Source organism: Salvia splendens, chromosome 5 (genome assembly GCF_004379255.2).
Source record: "Salvia splendens isolate huo1 chromosome 5, SspV2, whole genome shotgun sequence".
Lineage (NCBI taxonomy): Eukaryota > Viridiplantae > Streptophyta > Magnoliopsida > Lamiales > Lamiaceae > Salvia > Salvia splendens.
Window position 1 is genome coordinate 18,795,226 of NC_056036.1, and position 11,726 is coordinate 18,806,951.

Genomic DNA, 11,726 nt, shown 5'->3' on the forward strand with positions numbered 1-11,726 from the left:
TCTCTCTTTCCCTTTCCACTTGCAAAAAAAAAATCAAATCAAATCCCTAGAGTTTGAAGGAGCAGCGGTGCTCGCCCCTCTCCTCGCCCCATCTCGTCGCCAGATCCGGCGAAACAGTCGCCCGTCTCCCGGCGGAAATCGCCGACTCCTCCGGCGTCTTTCTCCCTTCTCTTTTCTGTTTTAACAACCAAAAGGAATATCCTGAATTTGATGGTGGAGGGCAGCGGCGTCTCTGGCGAATTCACGCCGCCTCCGGCGAAATCGCCGCTCCTCTGCGTCGCCGGTTCCGCCCCTCCGTCGATCCCTCTGACCTACGGCGAGAACGCCGCTGCCTCGACGGGATTTACGGAAATTCCGCCATCGTCTTCTTTGCGCCGCGGTTGGCAGCGTCTCCGCCGCCTTGCGTCGCTTCCTCCGGATCGTCGCTTTGCCGCCGTCGCCATCTACCGTTCTCGCCCCTCCGACTCCCTCTCGTCCTAAGCTAAGTCTCCTCCCCCCTTTCCCTCTGTTCGTTCTATTTTGAACTAAGGCAGCAGCTTGCTATAGCTTTGCTATATCAAATCCTTGCTCCTATGATTTTCATGCTTTGTTGGGGAGTTGGGCAGTAGCTATGTTGAGGAATAATGCTTCAAAGATGAAGTCTCGGTGTAGCTTATTGGGCTAAATTCTACGAATGGACGTCATGGGAGATGATATCCGCCATTTGTACCCGGAAAAAAAATATTTCCAGTGATGGGAAAGACGCGAGAGGCCCTCGCGTGTTTGACTTGGATACACGCGTGAGCCTCTCGCGTGTTTGCGGATACACGCGAGAGGCTCTCGCGTGTTTAATCTGCTACCCAATAATCGTGTTTAATCTGCTACCCCAGAAATCGGATTGAATTTTCGACGGGAATGAGAAATTGAACCTGATTTGGCAGAGCAGAGGTCGTCGATGGGGCTGAATTGTGCTCGAATTGTTGATTGATTGTTCCGATTTTGGCTGTTTGCTCGGCGGCCGAAGTCGAGCTCAATTTCTGTTGGTAAAAATCAAAGTTTAGGGACAGAGGCAAAGCCAAACACGCGAGATTAAACACGCGAAAGCCTGTCGCGTGTATCCGCAAACACGCGAGAGGCTCACGCGTGTATCCAAGTCAAACACGCGAGGGCCTCTCGCGTCTTTCCCATCACTGGAAATATTTTTTTTCCGGGTACAAATGGCGGATATCATCTCCCATGACGTCCATTCGTGGAATTTAGCCTAGCTTATTGTGTCTATTTGAGTCCTTACTTATTGTTGCTATGAGATGAGATTCCTATGGAAAATTCTAAGTTCTTGGCTACTACTTGTTCTATATGATGCAAGAATGGTGTTGTTGGGGTTACCTTAGCTTGATGAAACCCTGGATTGCCTAATTCGCTGCCACTGTCTCGCGCCGCCGCGCTGCTGCTCCTCACTCCGTCGCGCTCCTTTCTCTGTGAAGATTTGGCAGAATGTGGGTGTAGAGTGGGAGGGAAGGTGGCTGTATTTATAGACCAATTCCCTTGGCTCTTTGTGGCAGATTCTTTAGAAGTTGTTCTTCCTATTCTGGGCAACAATTTCCACCTCCTTTTGAGCTTTATGAATATCTTGATCATACTAGATTAGTGTAAGCTTTGGGGGCTGCCCCTCTTGGCTGTTTTCTTAGCCTTGGGCGATGGAAATGGTAGAATGGTTGCCTAATTGGAGTTGCATAGGGAGCTTGTCTCTCTGTGTCCATTTGTTTACTTTCTCTATTTGATGAAACTTGAGAAGATGACAAAAGGAGCTGATCTTAGCTCTATTTTGCAGCCTAGTTCTACTATTCCTCATTTCCTAATTGAGCTTGTTTCTCCTTTCCCTTTATTTGTGAGTTCCAACTTGACCCCTTTTTGGTGTATTCTTTGTAGGCATGTGGCTGTCCCAATACTGGAGTCTTGTGGAGGGGATTTTTGAGAAGTGGAGAAGATAAGAGAAGAGGATTTGCTCACATGATTATCTTGTCTTAATTCCTTCCTTGGCTAATCCTTTATTCTAGGTTGGAGATAGACAAAATTGTATTCCCATTTTCATGTAATACTAGGCATCGGAGCATGTACTACTTGCATTTACTTTCTCCAAAATAGAAGTCTATCCTTTACTTTATTCTTTGAAATATAAATTCCTTGCTCTAAATTTTCTTCCAATGAACATACTTAGATTATTCCAAAATTGAAACACAATAAGGTTTCACAATCATCTCATTCCAAAAAAAAATTAAAATTACTCTAATAAATCCGGTTTATCTCTAAAGGAACGATCGAAATTTCCAGGGCGTCACAAATTAAGCCATGACAAATATAATATGGTTATGTAAGCAAAAAATCAACACCATAGAGGATAACTATGTATATCCATTCTCTATTACAAAATTCTTACTTTTCTATTTGTTTATGTGTCATCAATTATCTATCAAGACTTAATTAGTACTCATGTAGCGATAATTTCAAGTCTCGACAACAAACAAACAACTCGACAAAGTTTGATGATGAAAAGTAAGTAAACATAAATTATTCAACTAATCCCCACCTCTTGTTGGATTAGTTTAATCATGTAGTCAATTAAATACAATTATACAAACCTAAGCAAGAATCTTAGACTAGTTCAGTCCACCTTAATTAATGGAGTATAATAATCTACAGTAACATCTCTTGTCCTTAGCTGATTATAATGCTAAAGAATAGTCTTTGTCTCATTATATTAGTATTTAATTGCAATTGAAATCACTATAAATTTATAGTGTGACAGCAATAAAGCATGCCCTATGTGAACTTGGAACTATTCATGAACCTCACTTTCTGTTTAATCATCACAAATCCCTAGTGTTGTGGCACTATGGTCCAACAAAATTAAATTTATAACCATTTATTATAAAAAATCAATTCTACAAGTCAAAAACTGCGTCTTTGTCGGACTTGGCAGCAAATAATGTTTAATTTTTAGTAATAAAATTATTTTTTTACTTTGTTGTATGCAACTTTGCTATTCTGCAATGCTTAACAATACTCACAACAAATTAATATTTATTAATGATTTTTACAATCTCTGTAACAATAGATTATTTCTGAACATAACATACAATTCCAAGGAATGATAAAATAGTATTTCAATGATTGCGATAAGAAATACCAATGAAAAAGATAACACAAAAGTCAAGCTTAAATCGTGTAATTGCAACCAAAGTTGATTAAGCTTAATAGTCAATCCAACTTTAATTGCAGACAGGGACAACTCCACATCCAACAGATGTATTTCCGGATAACACTCTTTCTTGTCTGAATTCAATGATGATGATATATTTGACTCGATTAAATCATTTTTACTCTTTGAAATAAGTGGTAATAGTAGTTAATCTAAGATAATCTTATTAGTGATGACTTGAATACACGCTAAGATATCCAAAATGTTTTGAATTCTAAGATGAGTTTAAAATGTTGTGTGTAACTAAAACTATTACTCTATTAGTGTCTATGCGAATTGTGCACGCGCTTTTGTATGACAATGTCTTTTAATAAACGTTTTAGTAGTAATATTTTATGTTACATCATATTAAGAAGTAGTCATGTTTTTCTATTTTGAATTGTCCACTAAAATCAGTATACGTCAATTTATAATGCACGTAGCAGTAAGTTTTTTTTTGAAATGGAAGCTATTTTCAACAATATTTCAACCATTTTTTTCATGTCTTTCTTACTACCTATATTTATTTTGCAAGTTTGTGTTGCCTATAATAAAATAAATATTTTTTTTGGACAGCTATAGTTTGTTACTTGTGTGTATCAAATGTTAACTTGCATATATTAGTAGGGTATTCGGTTTGCAAGATTGTATCCGGATTAAATTTGTAGTGCATTTGGTTCATGAGATTCAACCTCACAATTCAATCCTAGATGTATAATCATAGGATAATTAGTCATAGCTAATCCCCTATAACTAAAATAATCTCACAACTCAATCCTAGATTGTATATTGTATTGTTTTATCTTGGAAACCAAACAACACCTAAGTATCAAGATAAACGAACATACCACATATGTAGTATACTGATAAAAATCATGAGACATGTATGTATACCAATTATAATTTATTTTAAAAGCCTATACATATGTAACACGAAAATCATCCGTAACCACTCATACTCACAATTATCTTGCGCAAAACTATAGGATCATATTTTGGGGAGCCAACGATTAAAGTGCGGCTTATATATGGTTGTTATTTTTAAAAAAGTGATTGTATTAATGAATAACCTTAAGTTAGGGATGCCAATGCAGCCGAAACTAAGTGAATGGCCTGAACAGTCCACTAAATTTAAAAGATTAGGGTTGAACATTTTTATTTCTGAAAAATTATAACCTTATTAGCTCACACAAGATTAGCCTACAATCCGATTAAGGTTGACTCAATGAAATGGACTTAAGTGCATTATAATCTACTACTACTATTATTCTGACATTTTTGACATCTGAGTTGATACTTCAGTGAGAATTTTCATAATATAAATGACTATAAATTAACATTTCATTTTTTATTTAATAAATTTATATTAGTATTTATTAATATAATAATAAATAAACAAATTGAAAATTTCAAATTCATGAAACATTTTGAATTCTAAAATTGATTTAAAATTTACTAAAATATGTGTTTATGTTTCATTTTAATTTTACAAATCTTAAATTAGATGTTCAATGTCATAATTCATCGTAATTTATTCTTATATGTTAAATTATTCAACAAATGTCATTCTTATCCTATGTTGATACGAGCATTATTAGTTAGATAAATTATGATTTGCATATATTTTCCATATCTTTGTTTTCTTGTTCATTAAGTTAGTTATTAGCATTATAAATAGGAGTTATTGTAATCATTTGAGAAATCAATCAAGAATATCAATATTATCGTTCATTCTCTTCTCCAAGTGAGAAAACCGTCGTGCTCGACGGGCACTCGCCCGCCACAAACATTTATCGATCGCCGATCTACGGACGCCGATCAACCCGATAGGAGGTTTATCCTATCAAATTGGTGCTTTCATCACGATCTCACCCTCCAAAACACCGATCGAATCACAGCTATGTCGCTGCCCGACGGGAATCCACCGCGCACAGCAACTAGCCACACCGATCGAACCATAGCTACGGCGCTGCCCGACGGGAATCCACCCGCACACAGCAACTAGTTATGCATTCCACCATCTCGAACCAAAGTTGCGCCGCTGCCCGACGGAAGACGTTCCACGCACAGCACCAGATTTGGTTGCCGAGTTCCCACCTTGAGGACAAGGTGGATTTCAACCGTGGGGGAGTTGATACGAGCATTATTAGTTAGATAAATTATGATTTGCATATCTTTTCCATATCTTTGTTTTCTTGTTCATTAAGTTAGTTATTAGCATTATAAATAGGAGTTATTGTAATCATTTGAGAAATCAATCAAGAATATCAATATTATCGTTCATTCTCTTCTCCAAGTGAGAAAACCGTCGTGCTCGACGGGCACTCGCCCGCGACAAACATTTATCGATCTCCGATCTACGGACGCCGATCAACCCGATAGGAGGTTTATCCTATCATATGTCATATACGTTTATACTGTTAGTATTTATTCGTGTTTGAGTTTAAAAATATTATCCCAAAATTTTCATAATTAAATGTCTTAAATTAGATGTTCAATGTCATAATTCATCGTAATTTATTCTTATATGTTAAATTATTCAACAAATGTCATTCTTATCCTATGTCATGTACGTTTATAATATTAGTATTTGTTCGTGTTTGAGTTTAAAAATATTATCCCAAAATTTTCATAATTAAATGTCTTACATTCTATAAATTAAATATGACTAATTTTATCATCGTGCGTTTGATTGATCACACGTTAATTTTATTGTTAGCAACCCTATTAGCCCGTTAATCTAGCTAGAAATTTGAACGCTTAAGATTAGAGTGACAAATTTTAACCGATAAAATTGCAGTCTAATTAGTCATCACCCGATTAACCGATAAACGAGTATTGTTGACCCAAACTCATTAGGGCTGGCCTGATTGAATTTAAAACGTCTTGCATACTTTCAAAAAAATACCCTACTCGCACTACACATGCAACAACACTTCAAATATTTATAGCATTTTATTTTATTTCCATTTATTTGAATTTAAAACGTCTTGCATATTTCTAAGATCATCAACGAGTGAAATTTATACCTGTGCCTTAGAAAAATGATTCATAATAATACACAAACTCACACAATGAATAAGATTTATTCAAGCTCTTGTTGGTGAATTCAAATTGCTAATGGATACCTAATTAACTTGATTCCTAAAAATCAAATTATTAAGTTATCATTGTTGTTATTGTTTTCTTTTTAGTTAAAGTGATTATAAATCTTAAAGGAATGATGAGAAAAGTAAAATACTCTCTCCGTCCCAAGATAAGCGAGGCGTTTCTTTTTCGCACTCGTTTTGAGAAAATGATACTATAAAATAGTTAAAGTGGAGAAAGAGTAAAGTAAGAGAGAGAATAATGTAGATAAGACTCTTCTCTATGTGTGGACTGACAATGCAACCTTTCCCGATAGGTAACCAAATTCTATTTGGGTTGTGAAATTCTATTTATCTTCTACAAAGAACCAACTGCATCACCTTCTGTAAACGTCGTTCACGACCAGTCTACTATGCGGAAGAGTTAGACTTGTTTGCTTCTTGTACATTTAAATGTTTGAGAAACATCTTATAAATGCATAAGCAAACACCAATGCGATAAAATTACTTCTTCTCTTCTTGAGTTAAAAGTAGATTGTATAGTTTATTTATTACAAGCAATTCTAATCGTGCAACATGCTCGAAACATGCTTTTCTGTATACCAATCCTAACAGTTAGGGCTTTGGTCTTTTAGCGGCAGCAATTTGATGTTGGACAGTTGTGATGGAGTCGGAAATGGGATTGCTCATTGGAGAGGTAAATGGTGTCAAATGTCACTTAATTACTGATTAATTTTATTAATTCAGTCAATATCGCATTTAATTGGCGTTGACGGTCAATTTTTTACGGTTTCGTAAAAAAGGATGACTCCGTTTTAGTTTTTTTTTTTTTTTTAAATTAACTTCATATATTTATATCATATATATGAAGGAGGAAATAACAAATCAACTCCTATAACAAGGAGGAAAGACAAATTACGCCACCCAGGGTTCGAACTCGAGACCTCCAGGATGGACGCGGTATCCAGCACCCTTTACCGCTAGGCCAAGAGGCTTTGTTTGGGACTTAGATTTTCGCAAAATGAATTTTTTGGACCTTAACTTCATAAAACGGCTATATGTTTAAGAAAAAAACAAAAACAAAATTCCATATTAGTACTTAACTTATTTGATAGTCACTTTTAAACTTATTTCAACCATACGAATTGCTAAACTATTTCATACAATTTGTTATTCTTTATTTATTATAACCTCTAGAAGCTTTTTCAAATTACTCAATGATTATACATGTAATTGTGCTTATCTAATTTGAGTCCACTTTAAATGGTTTTCATTAGGCATCTCCACGATCCACATAGCAAAAGAACCTAAGTTATATTCTGCTTTTCAAGTGGAAACATTTCACGCAATTATTGCATTTTGATTCCTTTATGCATATAAAAATGTAGCAATGACATATTAATGTTCTTGTAATGAAGTACTAGTATTATAAAGAAATGTAGAATTTGAACAGATTCCTATACCTTATGACAATTACTAATGGGAATTCGATTCTTTTTCTTTTTACTTTCTTATCAGTCCATTATATATTATTATACAATAACTTTGTTATATTAATACTAGGGTTAAGGTGTAAAAACGCTTCTTTTATTACCGAACAACTTCTTCAACTTTGTTAAATCCTTATTTAACCATCTTTAATTAATATCAACTGTAGTTTTTTTGTTGGGATATTGGTCCCTAAACCATAAACTTTGATCAAAATTTGATATTTTCCTCGAACTTTTAAATTGGTCTAAAATATCACAAACTTTGCACTTTATTTAGTATTTTCCATGGCATGTATATCACCATATTTGACTAATTTACTAGGCTTTTTTTTATCATACTTGACAAAATTAAATTAATGTGGTTTTCTACGTGACTTTTTATCCTACTTGTTATGAACTTAAAAGGTGAATTAAAATATCATAAAATGTATCAATGTTGCCCACGTAAAATAAAATTTTAATGAAAATATCTTTTTTGGTCAGTTTGGGAAATACCAAATAAAATGCAAAGTTTGTGATATTGTAGACAAATTTAAAAATTCATGGGAAGTACCAAATTTTGACTAAAGTTTATGATTTTAAAAACCAATACCCTTTTTTCTTTCACGGAATATAGCTAGTCTTTTATAGTGTGAAGTTTAGCTAGTCTTTTATAGTGTGAAGTTTTATTTTTTGTATCAAAATATATGGAGTACTACTCTAATGATATAGTGTTCCAAGATCGGAAATATTTTACACTTTTTAATAAATCTGCATATGATGGCAACTATTGTTTCAATGATTGAAAATTTCTATTTTGCAATATCGCGGCCATACTTTGTATGAACATGATTATTATTTTATCCATATTTGTATACGTGTATTGGTTTGATCGATACAAATACATTTATATAGATAAGGTGCCAAGTAAAAATATGCAATAATGGCAAAGAATTATTTGTAATAATAACTGCTCCCTCTGTCCGCGAACAAAAGTCCTATTTGATCATTTTGGTCCGTCCGTGAATAGAAGTCTTGATTCATAATTACTATAAATGGTAAAAAGGCCATATATTCCACCAATTCATTTTCATGTAAAAAGTTGAAAGAAAAATAATGTAGAATAGAGGAACCATGAAGTTGTTCAATTTCTAGAATACACTATTTTATCAATCCATGGCCCCTAAGTTTAAGTACATGCTATTGTGAAATTATAGTGTAAATATTTTAACAAAATAGTTTTTTCAAAATTAAAATCATTTTTTATAATTTTTGTTTTTATAAAAATTTTTATGGAGTAAGTGATGCTATAAATAAATAGAACAGAGTAAGTGATACAATAAATAAAATTTTGCCTGCAGCAGCGCAGTTGGCAACGGAGGGGTAGATCTTGTTGCAATATAATAAAATAGAATATTAGTTGGAATTGGGAAGAGTCACGGACGGTGTCGTATTAGTAATAGTAAAGACACAGTGATGTGAAAAATAGGTGATCTACTCTGTCCTCAATCCCAATCAATAATCATGGAATCTCTGGCTCTGAAGTCAATGCATATGTGTGTTTCTTTTCTTCCTTCACTAAATTCCCTCTTCCACTTTATCCAACAATTCTCAATGCCCCACCTCTATTATACCTCTGTCTTTTTTCAATATTATTATCATTTTCATTTTCAAGCCTCAATTATCATTCATATGGTCACCTATTCACATCCACATTCAAACTCTTAGCTGCTGTTATGGGCAACTCTCAACACAAATATCACTTACTATATCGATTTTCATACTCTAGCTAGCTACGGATATAGTTATATATTGTCCTAAGGCTCTAAGCATTATAGTAGTACTCCATCTATCTCTAAAAAATATGAACATTTGATTCAGTACGGATTTTAATGTATAATTAGTAAAGCAAGAGATATATAAATATTAGTGTAATCAGTGTTAGTGGAAAATTGACTCCACCTCATTAGTATAGTATAATGGTATAAGTTGTAAATAAAAGTATATCTAGGGATATTGAATTATTTAATTATTTTAAAATTATAAAGTTTATGCTTTTCGGTGAGTGACTAGAGAGTATTGATTTGTAAAACAATTAGTAATTTTTGGTTATTGATTAGGTGGTTGAACTGTTGATAGCCAGCCAGACAGACCTTAGGTTTACAGTACTGTTGAGTCTTGCCGATGATAATGAAGAGTCAAATTGTTGGTGATAACAAATGAAGTATGGCTTGACTTTTAAAATTGGAATGGCTTATTAAACTATTCATAAAAAACGATACTCCATGTTTGAAGTTTGAAGTTTGAATAATATGTAATGCGTGAAGTGAAAGAATGGTTGCACAATTAGAGAGTTGTTGAAGAATTATTATACATGACCATTCCTTTTCTTCCTTTATGAAGAAGACCGTTAGAATGGATGAATGGATGGAGTCTACCATTTTATGGTTGGACAATCACGAGAGAGAAATAGTAAAAGAGTCTAGTAGAGAGTGTGTTTGTACAATTGAACAACAATTCGAAACCAAACCAAACCAAACCAAAACAAAACAACCTTTCTTGTTTTTCACTTATTCATTCACCACTTTTCTCCAAACCTCTCTCTCTCTCTCTATCTAAGATAGAAATGAGCTCACCATCATCACCAAGAGAGAAGGCCTCTCCCACAAGCAGCAGCATCAATGCCTCCTCCCAACCCCTCCCCCTCCCCCTCCCCACCCCACCCCACACCCCAACCCCAAAGCCCAGATCCCACGACGCCAGCAATCCCTACCCAACCACCTTCGTCCAAGCCGACACCACCACCTTCAAACACGTCGTCCAAATGCTTACCGGATCCCCCAAACCCGATCCATCTCCCACGCCCCGCTCCGGCTCCGGCATCGGCATCAAGAGCACCAATCAGAAGAAGCAAGGCTTCAAGCTCTACGAGCGCCGCAACAGCCTCAAAAACCGCCTCATCATCAACACCTTTTCCCCCAATTCCAATTATTCCAATTCCAATTCCAAATCGCCGGGAATTCTGTCGCCGAGCATACTTGATTTTCCGGCGCTGATGCTGAGCCCGGTGACGCCGATCATCAACGAGGAGGAGAGAGCGATTGCGGACAAGAAATTCTACTTCCACCCGTCGCCGCGGACCGCGCCGGAGCCGCCGCAGCTGCTGCCGCTCTTTCCGGTTACCTCGCCGCGGGCCTCTACTTCTTGATCTCCTTTTGTACAATTCATTTTAATCTTCCATCTTTAGCCTTAAATGGATTAATTAACAGAAAATTGGGGAAATTTTTAACATTTTTTGTTTCGTTTCTTGTTTGGCTTTTTATTCACATTTTTGTTCTAACAATCATATGTTTACCAGTTGGAATTGTTATTTTTTGTGCTTTTCTTTTTTTGCAGAAAATGTTTGTTTTTCTAAAGGGAAAATTATTACTCATTTTAGGAATTGTTGGTTAGTGAATTATTAAAAAGAAAAAAGAGTAAGAGTAAGTATTAAATAGAGAATGAGAGAGTTAATATTTAATTGGAGGAAGGAAAAAAATGATCGGTATAGAAAGTTATCATTTTAGTATAAAATGAAGAAGGTGATAGTTAAACAACATCTTCATCAACTACTCCTATTAATTTGTTTAAAAGAAAAACAATGATGAAGTTTTAAATTTAGTTTACGACTCTACTCCTACTAGTTTCATTATTGTTGTAGTAGTAATAATTATTAGTATCATTAGTCTCGTCAGAATAATTTAGTAATGAGAGCAATAGAGTTTTTCCAGTTGCACAGATATTTTTATTACATAATAAACAAAATATATGTGCATATTGTGGGAGAAGAAATGTATGGGAAATAGAAAATGACTACTCTAGCAAAAGAATAATTCTTTTTGGCATAGAAGTTATGAAACAAAGGTTAATGGTCGCATCGGGTCATATTCTCTGCATATATCCTGTACGAAAATA

At 34.9% G+C, this 11,726-nt stretch overlaps 1 protein-coding gene across 1 annotated transcript; it reads left to right on the top strand.

Moving 5' to 3' along the window:
• Positions 1-10,199: 10,199 nt before the first annotated feature.
• LOC121802507 (VQ motif-containing protein 4-like) lies at positions 10,200-11,063 on the top strand. Its single transcript, XM_042202187.1, has one exon. It carries the CDS (start codon positions 10,399-10,401, stop codon positions 10,978-10,980), a length of 582 nt encoding a protein of 193 aa, XP_042058121.1. The 5' UTR covers positions 10,200-10,398; the 3' UTR covers positions 10,981-11,063.
• Positions 11,064-11,726: the final 663 nt, after the last annotated feature.